The 14,919-nt window shown below is 48.9% G+C and overlaps 1 protein-coding gene across 2 annotated transcripts in view; it reads left to right on the forward strand.

Moving 5' to 3' along the window:
• Window positions 1-14,919, forward strand: part of FGF18 (fibroblast growth factor 18) — a 64,278-nt gene that overhangs the window by 40,318 nt on the left and 9,041 nt on the right. For both annotated transcript variants that reach the window (XM_066328847.1, XM_066328848.1), the window contains one exon: window positions 8,039-8,145. In XM_066328847.1, coding sequence (XP_066184944.1) covers window positions 8,039-8,145 — 107 coding nt within the window. The remainder of the gene's footprint in view (window positions 1-8,038; window positions 8,146-14,919) is intronic.

A 14,919-nucleotide genomic window follows, 5' to 3' on the forward strand; every position in this document is an offset into this window, starting at 1 on the left:
CTGTTGGGCTCGACTGTGTCAGTAGGAGTTTATTCAAATGAGAATGATCAAAGACATCAGGGCTTGGCCCTTTGTTTTTCATTTTAGGTGCTTTTTCAAGCATAACAGATCTTCTGAACTTTTTTGAGGATCATCCTTCAGTAATTCCAGACTCAGAGCCTGGCAGCTTGTCAAGCAGTTTTCCTGCCTCTGTAGGAATACTGTCCACTTGAGCTGTGCTTGGAGGCAGCAGGACGCCCTGGTGAGATAGAGGAATTTCTGTGCTAACATTCTGAACGTTTCTCTTTCCAGGCTTTTTTCTTAGTCATGACAAGTGTGCAGGTGGCGAAGTTCAGGGCAGAATTTGTTCACAGCTCTCCCCGCCCAGGCATTTCTAAAGCACACAATCTGCCCGCCTCCGCTTTTACTGAATCTTGTCTAGATAAGCTTATTCACCATTGTTGAAGCAACTGCCAAAATATTTTTGGTGTCTCTTATGGTAAATTATGTATAAAACATCTGCAAGAGGTCAAGTCTGATTTACCACTGCCTAATCCTATTTCCTTAGATGTACAAAAGGGTGCAAATGGCTCCATGTTAGAATGACAATATTTTACATTCATTTTTCACATGGCTAAGGGATGACCAGCCTCTGGGTAGTGCCAGCTTGGGCCAGTAATAAGGTCCTTATAGCCCAGGTGGGAGGGGTTGGGAGAGGGGGTGTCTGTGTGTAGTTGGTTGGTTGGTTGGTTGGTTTTTCACAGAACTACAGATTCAGGGATTTGCTAAAGTTTTATTTAAGTTGGACAAAAATCTCTTAGACTTACCTTGGTATTTATTCTGATCTTATATCTGCTGAACTCTCAAACAGTTTTCATTTGTATAGGCTAATAAAAGACCTCAAATCAGCACATTTTCATTTAAGCTGCTCCCAAGATGTGGTGGCTAGAGTGAGTTTGTTGGGACTATGCTTGGAAGCTTTGTTCTCCTACAGGTGCCTGGGCAGTTTCGGGAAGAGGACTTTTATGTTATAGAACTTCCTTTTTACCTTGATAGTGCCATTCTGGCACAAACAACACATCCCTACAGGGTGGGGAAGCAGAATCTACCCAGAATGGTCCCTGAGATGCTTGGGGAGCACCAGCTCAGCATTGTCCCCTGGGTGTGTTTTGTTAGCCACTGCTTAAGTGGTAGAGAAATTTTTTGGTTGAGCATCTCTACAGGTAAGAACTCTGTAATGCCCAGGCCGGGTTGGACAGGGTTTAGACCAACCCAGTCTAGTGCAAGGTGTCCTTGCCCAGGGATTAGGACTGGCTGAGCTTGAAAATCTCTGCCAGCCCAATCATTCTGTGATTTCATGTTTCTAGGAATGGTGTGTCAGGCTTAAATAGAGAGTGATACTCTAAATAGTGAAGAGTGACATTAAATAGTGCAGAGAGCTATTAAATAGTGGAGAGTGATATTAAACCGCAAGAGAGTGATAGTTTCTGTCCTGACCATGCGGGGCTGTGCACCCTGTGGGTTAACCGCAGCGCAGCTGTCCCGCCTGCGCCAGCGGCCTGGGCTGGGCACCGGGCTTGGTGTTCTTGGCACCAGCACGGAGATTTCTGCAGGTCTTGGCCCTGTGTGCTGCAGACAAGCCCGGGGGAGCCAAGGGATAGCTCAGAGTACTGGATGTGGGACACGAGCCTCCCTGATACGAGGTGGTGCTTTGGGAGCGGGAGCGGAGTGAAGGCCGAGGGAGGCGTGCCAGGAGGGGAAGGCGGGCTCCGTGCCGGCCTCCTGCCCCTTGGCACCTGCCGCTGGCCCTGGGCCGCTGCAGGTGAGCAGTGCACAGCCCTGAGCGCACAGCCCTCAGCCCTCAGCACACAGCCCTCAGCGCACAGCCCTCAGCCCTCAGCGCACAGCCCTCAGCCCTCAGCGCACAGCCCTCAGCACACAGCCCTCAGCCCTCAGCGCACAGCCCTCAGCCCTGAGCGCACAGCCCTCAGCACACAGCCCTCAGCCCTCAGCGCACAGCCCTCAGCCCTGAGCGCACAGCCCTCAGCACACAGCCCTCAGCCCTCAGCGCACAGCCCTCAGCCCTGAGCGCACAGCCCTCAGCCCTGAGCGCACAGCCCTGAGCGCACAGCCCTCAGCGCACAGCCCTCAGCCCTCAGCGCACAGCCCTCAGCCCTCAGCGCACAGCCCTCAGCGCACAGCCCTCAGCACACAGCCCTCAGCGCACAGCCCTCAGCCCTCAGCGCACAGCCCTCAGCGCACAGCCCGGGGACAGCTGTCCCAGGGCCTGTCCCGCGCTGGGGACCTTGCCGGCGCTGGCAGAGGCTGGACCCTGAAGCCGCGTAGGGATCTTTATCAGCACTCGAGGCACTTCCGATGTGTGTGAAGCCCTTTGTGTGGAAGTATTTACAGGATCAGGTTGCTGTAGTGGAAGTGCCTTTGAGGTCTTTGCTGCATTACAGATTTTCTTCTGATGTCTCCCATGCAAATATTTAACCTGTCTGGTTCCTGAGAGCTACCGAGGCTGTTCTGCGGGTGGCGAGTTGTGTCTGCAGCCTGTCCTTTGTTCACACAGAGCCCTCGCTCCTGCTTCCCTTCCCACCTCGTGCTGGGGCAGGAAAACGTGCCCGGGGACTTGGCCTTCCGTGTATATGTTCATGCCCTGAGGGCCTTACACCCCAAAAAGTCTTTATCCCCAGGTGCAGCAGTTGCGGTGCTGACTGAGTGAAAGCTGCAGCGTTGAACAGAAATCCTCGTAGAGTAACAGAGCATCTTTCAAACCCTGGGTCAGGACTGTGAGCTGCTCCCTGGGCAGCCTCTGTGCTGACACTGAGCACTTCCCTGCCTTGTGCAGTGCGGTGGCTGAAAACAGAAAATATCTGGAGCCTGGATCTCAGAGCTGCTCTTTTTCTTCCTCCCCACAAACATCCCTTTTAATAGTTTGACGTGCATATGCTGTGCTCAGGACAGACAGGATGAGCTCAGGGCACTGGTATGTGGGTCAGAGCTCTGCCCTCCTGAGCACCAGCCTCACTGATTGGAGTGGTTACTCCTAATTTGCACCTGAATGTTTGAGAAGGGAGTTGGATTCTGTGGATTATAACTATTAAATACCATTCAGTTTGCAGGACCATGCAAGTGTGCAGACAAAACTTAGGGATGCAGCCTTAGCGATTCCCTCAGTGGGCCACAGCCTGCAGGCTTCATTAGACCCTCGAGACTTTACCTAATTTTGATGTTATTCCCTCATCATTACATCATGGCTGTGGAGACGGGGTCATTCTCTCCTATGTTGTGATCATGGAAGGGATTCACATGGTTTTGGTAGGGGTAGGCAGTGTTTGAACAAATTTCAACTATTTTAAGCACTGTTGCCTGTGCTGGGAGTCCCAGGAGAAAATTCAGTCTCAGAAGAGAGTGAATTTTACTTTCCCATCCGATGTGATCTCTGCACTGTGAATGATGGGAATGTCCTGGTTCACAGCACCAGGGTAACAAACTGGGAAAGCTGCCCTCCACCCCAGGTGCTGTGTTCCCAGCCTCAGTGTGTCAGTGCATCCTCTTCATTCACTAGAGATGGTTCCAAGTCTGAGAATGGTTTCTCTGACTGTTTCAGAAAAAGAAGTGCAACCAAAGCAACAAAATCTTGGTCCCCTCTGAGAAATCTTGGTCCCCTCTGAGAAATCTTTCCCCAGGAAATCTGTTGTATCTGGCTGGCTGCAAGGTGCCTATGGACAGTATAAGCAGCTGTGTTCCTTCTCCCTGTGGCTCCCTTTTCACGAGTTTCACCTGCAAAAATCCCCAAACGGTTGGATAGACTTGAAGCATCCAGTCCTTCTGCATCCTTCTTGTATTCCTCGTTATCTCTTTCTTTATCTGGACCTGAGGATTTTGTGATTGGTACTTGTAAACCTTACACTTCTCAGGTGCCCCCTTTCTCCTCCGTTTCTCTGTGCTTTTCTGGCTCCTGTCCTCCCACTCCCACAAAATATATGAAAGATAATTTGGCATATTTTCTGCCACCTTCACATATGTCCCTGACTTTGTGTTTTTTTAGCTGGTAGATAGCTTTTCAACATATATATATATATAAATATATATATATATTCCTTTTCACCTAGACTTGTGAGGAATCCAGTCTCTTCCAGTGGGAGTTTTCAGGAAGGTTTAGGTTAAATGGGCCAATAAGGCAAAACATGTAGCAGGAGATCTCACCCTTTAAAGACATCTTTTCTCTTTTTTTCCCTTTTTTATTCCCCTGGAAAATATATCAGAATATCTAGCTGTCAAAGAATTTAAACAATAACACCTGATCTGAAGATTGGAGCACGGGGCTTTTGAAAATAAAGATGGTAATCTCTGTGTGGTGTGTCCAGGGACAGATGGGGCTGGAAGTCAGGTGTGCTGAGCAGCAGAGTGCTGCGGGGATGCTGCTCTGGCATGATGGCACTTATTTTACCTGATCTCTCCTGCACGTTCTATTGGATTTTCCCTGGCACTTCCACTGTGCCATGGTGTATTTATCACAGGACAGCACAGCATTCCAAGTCCAATTTGAATTAATGTAATATGTGTTGGTGGTGGCTGAGCTTTTCTCCTCCTGTGTGTGAGTGGAGTGGGAGACAGGAACAGCCCCTCATGCTGGGTCAGCCTCCACCCCCCAGGAACTCTGGTTGCATCCTTCAGGGCTGGGATTCATCCCAGAGGATTTTAGATGTGTTGTTTAAAGTTCCTGTCCCTGCTCTTGAGAGAGTTTAGGGAGATGCCTGTTGCACAAAGAAGCACCAGCTGTCAGAGGTGCTGCAGACCAGAGGCCAGCTGGGTTGTAACCCACCCTAAAGCTGCATGGATCTCTCTTGTAGAAAAGGGGGTCAGGGGTCCCTAGAAATAAGATGTTTCCAACATCTTAAGATTCAGATTTTGCAGAAGTGGGGACCCTCTGTGAGGCCTTGGCCTGTCCTAGAGCAGCTCAGGGCACAGCAGGGTTCAGACATCCTCTGCTGAAACTCCTGCCCTCTGCTCACTCCTCGGCACTGGGTGCAGGATGGTCCCGGGGGGTTTGGGCTGTCCGTCAGGGCCCTGGGATGGCTGCTGCTGTGTTTGCCAGCACAAATGTCTCACTGGATGCCTGCCTATCCTCTGCTGCTCGGGCTGTACCGTGGCACTTGCCTGGGAGGGATCCCAGTGCTGCTGTAACCTCTGCAGCCCACAGGAAAGGTGACTTCCATCTAGTTCTAAATTATGACATTATTTTATTAGATCTTTAAACTTTAGTTATTTTTTTTATTTTAAAGGGGGGAGGAAGGTATCATATTTTAATTAGTAGCGATGCCAAAGGAGTCCTAGATTAATTATTTGAAATCACTACATCCAGATGGTTTTAATTTTCACAGCAGGGAACCGGCATCTTTTTAAGGTGATATTTTTCAAATTAAAATCAGCTTGGATATTACTCATACTGGCTGCAGTGAGGGGGTGGGGAACACGAGCCAGTGTGCCCCGTGTTTGTCCATCTGAGCACAGGCTGCCAGGAGGACCTGCGTCAGAGGGGTGGGAGCTGCTGATTGTCCCCTGGGACCACAGCTCACGGTTCTCATGGTGGAGGATTTTTGTCCGTGTTAGCTTCTCCTTTGGCTGGCCAGAGCCCGCATCTGATGTTCAGAGTCATTCTCAGCAGCTTTTTACTCTCAGGCTGGAGTGGACAGGGAATGCCTCATAGCTCAGAGGGAGCTCTGCTGTCCTGTTCTTGCCTGACCCCTGTGCTGGGTGGCCCTGCACCAGTGTTTGTGCCTGAGTGGTTTGGCTCCTGGACATCTGTGGGCAGCTCCTTGGTGCTCTGGGTATTGGCCGTGACTCCTGGAGCAGGCTTTGCTGGCTCCACAACCTTCACTCGTGTGCTGGCTGCTGGTCACCCTCTCTGAGGCTGATCTCCATGCTCTGCTCATGTGAGGAGAAGCCCTTTCAGAGTCACCTCTTTAAAAGCAGACAGTCTCACCTTTGCTGTTCCTTTGTCTATTAGTGCTGCATTGCACCTGAGCAGCCTCCCTGAGCTTCCTCGAGCAGTGGGCACTCACTGGGTTCCAGCCATGCTGCTCAGCCTGCCCTGGAGGAGCTGTCCTTGGCCCTGTGCCATCACCCCCCTCCTGGCTGGCTCACTTTGATATCCATACTTTGAAGGGTTGTTTCTGCCTCGGGGCCCTTCCTCACAGAACTGGTCACAGGTTTGATGCTGCCCTGGCAGGTGAAGGGACAAAGTGGGCAGCACCCAGCTGTTGCTTCACGCTGCTCTCCATCACAGGTACCTAAACCCATGAGGTGTTTCTGAAAAACTTCCATAAATATCCATATCTGTGCATGATTGCAAGTAATATTCTGCTGTAATGCAGACTTATCCAACTTGCTATCAGAAAAAAGTTGTAATTTAAATATCCCCCATGATAACAGGTTTAACAAATATATCTAAATAACTGTAAGCAGCTAGTAACCAGAAACCCCTGAACTTAGAGATGTGACTGAGCTCTAAGGGGAAAATTGCTTAGGGCCCTTGTGAGTTAAAGGTTTGTGATATGTGCACTGCTGCAGAAGCCAAAAACTGACTTTAAAAGTGGGAAAAATATTAATATGTTTAAATGAAAAAAAACCTCCTATTTCTGTCCCCATGGAAAATCCTTACAATGAACATATTTGCTCTTAGAGGGCTTTAAAGGTTGAGATATGAATGCCAAAAAAGAATGTGACTTTTTGCAGCACAGATCAAACATTTTCCAGAGTTTGGCAAAAGCTGTATTCCTACAGTGGGGCTCAGAACTTAGAGGCGTGAGTATTTCCAGAGCAGGAGCGTGGAGCTGCACTTGCTGACACTCACACATTCTTGCATTGTGTTTCAACCATGTCTCCTTTCTCCTCCTCCATGTTGGAGATGGATCTGAATCAAAATGTCCAGTCTGCCTGTTCCTGCCTCTCTAGGGAAATTCCTGGAATCTGAATCTTGAGCACGACTGGAATTTGTGTTTAGATTAGAGATGGAATAAAAGGCTGGATTTGGATCTGTCTGGGTTTTTGAGATGATGATTATGATGACATGCCACTCGTCTGGGTGGCAGCCTGGCCCCTTCTGCAGGTACAGCTGTGGCAGAGCAGGGGGTTTATGGAGATGCAGCAGAAATCTGTCCTCTACCCTGGCTCTTGCTGCAAAGCAGCTCTGGCATCAGTACCCTGCAAGACACTGAGATTGGCCACATTTCTCCCAGCTAGAGCTGGAGACCTGGGCCTGGACTGCCAGAAAGAAATTTGTGACCTCCTGGAAGCGCAACCAGGCATGGAGGACATGTGCAGGGTGGGCGTGCATCAGACAGAACAAGCAGTGCCAAATTTCTCCCTGCTAGATGTTGTGGTGATCTTCAGGAGATCACTGTGATGTTTTGCACTGGAGTGTGTGGCTGAACCACTTCTGTGCACTGTTTGAGGGCTGCTGGCTGTGGGGAAAGGATTTTCTTTCTCATCATATTAATCTTTCATTTTCATAAGAATACAATCTATGTTCTTACCGTCCAAGGACTCTCCTGCAGCGTGAGGGAGAGCACTGTCATTGGAATGGGCTCCCCAGGGCAGTGGTGGCATCACCATCCCAGCAGGTGTTTCAAAGCCATGTAGATGTGACACCTGTGGATGGGGTGTAGTGGTGGCCACAACAGTGCTGAGGAAACAGTCGGACTTGATGATCTCAGAAGTTTTTTCCAACATAAGCAATTCTCTGGTTCTGTTAACACTGAGCTAATATTGCTGGTGAGGTGGTGGGGTGACAGACAGAACCCACGTGTGTGTTGGTTATTCTGTAGTAAACCAGCTCTAAATGCAGGGTTATCTGTGTTTGTGGAGAGGTATCAGTCCTGCATCTGCACCATGCCCTGAGGTCGGCCACTGGGTGGTCCCTGGGGCTGTCCCCTGCAGAGCACCCCAGTGTGGTATGGTTCAGTGGGACACTGCCCTTGGGAGCTCTGCACCCTGTGGCTTGTGGGACCACATTGGTAAATGCTTTCTTTTCTTCTTCTTTTCTAAGCCCAGCTTCTAGTGGAAACAGACACTTTTGGCAGTCAAGTCCGGATCAAAGGGAAGGAGACAGATTTCTACCTTTGCATGAACAGGAAAGGCAAGCTAGTGGGGAAGGTAAGTGTTTCCTATTAATTCATTTGTAACCGGAGTGTTACCCTGAGCAGCCTCCTCAAGCCTGTACTATGTTTGAGCCTCATCTGTCAGCCTCAAATGAGAAGCAGGACGGGGGATGTGGGGTTTGCTGGGCAGCTCTTGCTGTAGCAAGTGCTCTCCTGATGCTCTATTGAGCCCTCCCAGCCTGTAAAACAAGCCCTGCAGCCTCACAGGGCTCTCCAGTGCTGCTGCAGGTGTGCACGGGCTTGTGCCTCACGTGAGACGTCACTTCAGCATCCCAGTGCCATGACCACCTCCATAGTACCTTCCTCACTTGATCTTTCTTTGGGGGACATTCAAATATGAATTTCCCCCAGAATTCCTTTTGGGAGAAATTCAGAGTAGAAGGGCAAGCAGAGCTCTTGCTGGTGGTTCGTGCTGCGCAGCAGAAAGCTCCTTCCTGCCAGCCAGGAGCCAGGGACTGGGCATGGCACAGCCAGGGCTGGAATCTGAACATTTGGGGGTACCCCCCCAATGGAAGCATGTAACAAATTACACTGTGTTCTCCCGTTCAGCCCACCTTGTGTGCTGAAGTAGTATTTTTTGTGTATTAACTTGTTTTTGTAATTCACACAGTCCTTCTTTATTGTTGGAAAAGCTGGAGGCTTGCTAACCAGGCAGAGGTTGTGCAAAGCTGAAGTGCCACCAAAAAATAAATATCAAATAGAATATTCCAGCCTTCAAACCTCTGCTGCCCTCACTTTGCACCACCAGAAGTTCAAAACTTGCATGTTTGTGGCTGTGAAAAAGTGAAGCTGAGTTTTGTTTTGAGTCAAGGCAATGAAAGCCATGCTCCCAAACAAAAACCAAATGGCTCTGATGAAAAATTATTTACTGTTGTGGTCTCAGGAGTGACACCTCTGGGACACTGCTGTCCCTGGAGGATCCCTCCCTCTTCTCCTTCTGTTTCCTTCGGGAGCAGATGCTCTTTGGAGGCTCAGCTCAGGTTATTTGCTGCCAGCTCGGGCACTGTGCCTGACCTGCTTTGGAGCTGCCTGTCGAGGCAGGAGGCATCCAGGGCACTGCTTAAAATCAGGGAGAAGTGGAAATCAGCACTCTGGGAGGGCTGGGGCAAAGCAGCCAATTCTCTCTGCTTCCTGCACTTGTGTTATCACCCTGCATGAGACCCCATTGTTTGGTCTTGGACAGGGAAATTATATTTACCGGATTTAGACCACCTTGGATGCTTTTGAAGGTTGCATTGGACACAAACCTACCTTAGATTTTCTTGTGCCTTAATTTTCCCTCCTTTAAATATGATCATAGCATTTCCCCCTGAAATGTTACAAAGGATAATGTTGTTAATGTTTATAAGGTGCTGATACCAGTCATGGAGACCACAGAAGCATTCAGGTGGGATAGATTGAGCACAAAATCTTACCTTTTTCTTCAGCAGCCTTGGTGGGTCAGCAGTGGCACAGGGCAGCCCACGGCCTTTCCTGTTCTGCCCAGGAGCATCCTGGCAAAGTCAGCATTAGTTTTTCCAAACATACCATATATTTGTACAGAGTGTGTATTTAAGGCTCATCCCGTGATTTGGGAAGTGAGGCAGCACAGTTCTTTAGCTTGTCACCTTTCAGGCAGCAGGAACCTTTTTTCCCCATGCCCTTCCCCCTCGATGTGCTTTTCATGGCGTTGAACTGGCAAATGTTCTGTTGCAAAAAATAAATGTCTGTTCTTGTAAATACTGCTGCCCTCCTGCCCCAGCCCATGACAAGTTCCCAAAGCAGCCCACCTGGGCTGGAGGGAACACGGCGCTGGGCAGGAAAATGTTCCAGACCTGTCGCCCACTTTAACAGCTCCTCACCAGCAACAAAAGAAAACAGTAGCATGTCTTCTTGTACCAAAGAGTGTGGTTTTAATTAGTGTCATGGTTTGAGCTCTCTTTGTGGCAAGAATTTGAGGGAATGCTTTTTAGCATGAATGCTCTAAACAGCCAGTAAGCCCTAAGGAAAACATGAGATAAAAGGTACACCTGGGCTTATACAAATATTTAAGTTCAGTCTGGGGGTGGAGGGGAATGAGGTGCGCAAAGTGATTGTTCCACGGCTGTCCTGCTATGTTCCTTTGGCAGGAGAGGAGCCATGGCACCAACGTGGGCCTTTCCTCTTCTCCTTTCCTATTGCCTTACACTGCATAATCCCCGACCAGACCAGCACATACCACCTGGCTTTGTTCTCCTCCTCACTCAGCATTTTTGGGTCCCTCTCCAGTTGAAAACCCGCTTTAAATTTAGTCCCTTTTGTGTCCCATAATCACCTACAAAGGGTACCACAGTCAGGAGCAGATTGTTGTTGTTCTCAGCTGGAGCTGGTGATGAACACAAGAGCTCCAGAGGTGGACAAGGTTTTTCCCCACCTCGGAGCTGGCTGTGTTGCAAAGAAACAGATTAACCCCCCGTGGGTATGGAGAGCAGCCTTTGTGTCTTTATTTCTGATAATTGCGCCTCCACCAGAGTTTCCCAACAGAGCCCTCAATGGGGCCTGCTCAGGAGCCCCAAACCTCGTGGGCTTTGCCTCTCTCATGTGTTGCTTGTGTGCTTGTTCACATCCAGCAGTGACCAAAGGGCTCAGACTGTTTTGGGCAGGCTCCTGGCTGTGTTGTAACAGCAGCTGTTGAGGTCACTGGCCTCACACTGTGATGCTTTGGAAAACGAGACAGGGGATGTGTTGTACAGCAGTGACTTCTCTGTTACAGGTGAGCAGCACCTGGGGAAAACAAACTGGAGTGTGATTTTGTGGATTCTTGGTGTTGTTTTGGAGAAGGCCCAAGAAATATTTTATTTTTTTTTACTTCTGCCCATATGTTTCTTTACCCATAGGGTTTTTGGTGCTCATGAAAATTGTAGGTCCTGAGTGTTCTGGTCTTCCTGAGGTTTTCTGTGGACCACTGAACTTTATTATAAAAATAGTCACAGAATTTTTTGGGTTGGAAGGGAACTTAAAGCTCATTCCACTCCACCCCCTGCCATGGCAGGGACACCTTCCACTATCCCAGGGTTCTGCAAGCCCAGCCCAGCCTGGCCTTGGACACTGGCAGGGATCCAGGGACAGCCAGAGCTTCTCTGGGCACGCTGTGCCAGTGCCCTCAAAGTAAAGAATTTCTTCTTTATATCTGGTATAAATTTATCTTCTTTTAGTTAAAGCCATTACTACTTGTGTTACTGCAACAGGTCATGCTAAAAGGTCTGTCCCCACCTTTCTTTTAACCTTTCTTAAATACTGAAAGTCTGCAATAAGTTCTTCCTAGAGCCCTCTCTTCTCCAGGCTTTATGGTGAAATCATACTACAAGGAGAGAGATGAAAATACAAAAATTCAGAACAAGAATGCCAGCTGCTGAGAAACGTTCTTGTCTTTTTTAAAAAAATTACTAAACCTGTTTATTTATCTCAGGCTTCTTAAAAACATGGGGGGAACAAGACTCAAAGGTACAGTTCTTCTTCCAAGGAGAGGCATGATGTGACTTACCCACTTGTGACAAGGTGTCAAATCATCTAGAACCCAACAACTCTGAATATTGGCAGGAATTCAGTGCTAGCGGCAAAGAGGAGCTGATGGTCTCTTTGGAGGAGCTCTTGAGCTTCTAACTGGTTCTCCTGGGGAGTCCTTCTGTGGTTTTTCTCTCTGCCTCAGCTTCTCTTATCTTGTGCATTGAGATAAGGCCATCAGTAGAGTGGGGATTTCATGTTTGCTGAAGGCTGGCAAGGGTAAGTCTTTGAAGTCTCCCAGAGTGAAGAGCAACCTGGGCTGAGCAGGTGGCTCTTACCTGAGCTGAGCTCCAGCTGCTCTTGCTGAGCCTGTCCTTACAGCATATCCAGCTCTCTGGAACTGCAGGATGCTGCAGAGATTGCCTTTCCCTGCCCTGTCCCATCCTCTGGCAGGAGAGCATTTCAGTCAGGGCTCTGTGTGAAACCTGAATCATCAAAGGATGGCCAGGGCCTGCCTTTCCTTTGGGCATGACCAGGGCTGGTGGTTGCTGCACAGGCGGCAGAGCAGAGCATCTCCTGACCCCCAGCACTGTCTCCAGGGAATTCCCTGTGGCTCCCTGACATCCCCCTGTGGGATGAGGCAGTCTGGTCAATGCTGGTGCTCAGGCTGCAGCAGGTATCTGTGGGGAGGGTTATTTCACATTCCCACCTTCTTTCAAAGATCCTCAGTGATCTGGTGTCCATACACTCTCAGAATCATTGTAGTGCAGGGGCATTATTTTTGTAAAAGCATTTTAATGAGTTTCATTTTATTCCTCCGTTCTCTGAACTGAATGTGAGCAGAGGCGAAAAGCTGTTTGGTGAAGGGCAGGAAGCTGTGGGCAGCCAGGTGGCTGAGGCAGAGCTCCAGGTCGGTGACAGATAATTTGGGTTCCTCCTGGGGAGTGTCCCCTGGCACCACATCTTCAGCACTGGACCCTCCCAGCACTCACAACGAGCAGCACTGAGCTTTGGTCCCCAGGCACAGTCCAGCTCCTGAACAAAAGCTGTTCCAGCCAAAGCCTGGCTGTGCCAGGGGCATGTCATTGGTACAAGGGACAGGAGGTGGCACAGCTGTGCCGGCCACCAGTGCCTCTCCCAGCTCTGCCCAGCACCACTGTGCTGGTGCCACTTGCAGCAGAGACCTGCCTCTCAGACGCCACATTTTTGCTGGTGTGATAACTGCTTTCCAAGCCAATGTATTTCTTAATGTTACCAGAAAGTTGCTAATACCATATGGCAAGGCTCTCTGTATTTTTGCAGGACAACAAACAAATTGTTGCTAGATGCCAGACTGCCCTGGCAGAGCTTTATCACTGATGCCTGCCAGCAGTAGCCTTTAGGGGATAGTAATAATTCGGGGCTGTTTACATTACAGCTTTAAATAGAGGTTTTCTTGAGGCATGTGTGTGTTTAGTCAGGAAAATTGGCTCAAAAATCTGACAGCATCAAAGAGTGAAGGTGTCCACCGGGCCTGTAAATGTGCTCTTGGCCCCTGAAACTGCCCTGGCCCCGTGGGAGAAGGAGCTGTGGGGGCTTCGGCAGCAGCCTCCTTTGTAGGGAAGGAGAATTCCCTGGGTGGAAGACACCAGGGGATTCTCCAAAGCCTTTTTGCTGTACCTGGAGCAGGTTTTCATCAGTTGGCTTTGGTTGACAATGGCGTTAAACTTTCTTGAAAGCTGTCTTTGAAAAGCTGCTGGTGGACACCCAGTTCCTCACTGCAGGGCTGGGGGTTGAGGCAAGGATGCTCTGGGATGAGTCTCGAGCCTGGTGCCCTCCATGTGCCCCAGTCCTATGTGACATTTGAGTGCAAATCATCCTAGTGCCTGCCATGCCAGGGCCATCCTGGCAACTTGGGGTGCTGCAAAGGTGCCAGGAGGCGTGTGGAGAGGGCAGGGACACCCTGGGGTTGCAGTTTGGAACTCTGGTGCAGTAGAAGAGGTGTTTGCCCTCCTCAGCTTGTATATTTAACACCACACCTAACTGCATCTTGGATTTGGGGCAGAACTCTATGTTTCACTGGGGTTTGATGCTTTTCCAGAATTTTTCCAGGAGTTGCACAGTATTCAGGTTGCTTGAAAGAGGCTTGTAAACCTAACAATTTCTGAATGCCGAATATGCAGCACAAACATGAGCAGGATTGGCGGGGTGTCAGGTTTAATAGCACGCGCTTTGTGGATCTCTCTGTGACACGCTCAGCCATAAACTGTTCTGACTTGGCATCTCATGTGAAAGCAAAACTTGACATGGCTTTTGCTGGACCTCACTCAGATCTCGTTTGGAGCTGCAGTCTGAGTCTTCACTCTCCTGTGAGTTTGTTTTAGTTTAAGTCATCTAAATAAACACATGCGCTGGACCCTGAAGCCAAGCAACTTTGGACATTGCCCTACTTTGGACAGGGAGACCTCCAGTCCTGGGGCAGTTTAAGGTGCCACAATATAACAAAGTAACCTTTTAACTATCTGTGAACATCTCAGTTAATTAAGCTTCTCAGCACAGCCATAATTCTTCAAGTGTTTGCTTGAAATAAAGCAAGTGGTCTTTTATAAAAAAAAAAATAAAATCTTTGTTATATTATTTTTGTGATAAGGATTGCAGGTGCTCTGCTGGGGATGTGAGGATTATGTGTCCTGGCTGTGTCAGGTCACCAGAGAGCTGTGTAACACATTTAGAGATTATTGTGATTCCTCTTTAGGAAATGTCCTGTTTCCTTTGGATATTTCTAAGAAGCCCCAGTTCTCTCTCAGACTGAGCTTTGCAAAGTCAAGGTTCACTTGCAGACCAAGCTTGTAAGCCTTGACCTCTGAATCTTTTCCTTATCCGTGGCTGGAAATGTCTATCCTCTTCCAGGGAAGAAAACCATCTTCTTGAAAGCTGTGTGATAATTTATTAATCTTTGCTGTGTTCAGGAAGTGTCATCATAAAGCTGCTGACCTCCTGTCCCCGTGTTTCATGGTGGCTGCATGTGGACTATTTTAGTTGCCTAAGGTTTAATGTTAATTGAAATTACTGATGGGGATCCCTGAGCCCTGGTCATGCCTTGTCTTGTCCGGGTGGGGAGGGTGTGCTGCTGAATGCATCTTGTGCTGACAGTTATCAAGTTGGATTAATTGCCTTCCTTCAGAGCATCTCATCTCCTAAGTGCAATTTTTGTTGGTCTTGAGCATCTCTTAAGATAAGGGTGATGTTTCTTCTAAGCACTGCTTAGTATATACACTGATGTATTTAACTGCAAGAAGGAGCACAGCAGTGCAGCCTTGTCTCTCTC

Source organism: Sylvia atricapilla, chromosome 14, assembly GCF_009819655.1.
Source record: "Sylvia atricapilla isolate bSylAtr1 chromosome 14, bSylAtr1.pri, whole genome shotgun sequence".
NCBI lineage: Eukaryota > Metazoa > Chordata > Aves > Passeriformes > Sylviidae > Sylvia > Sylvia atricapilla.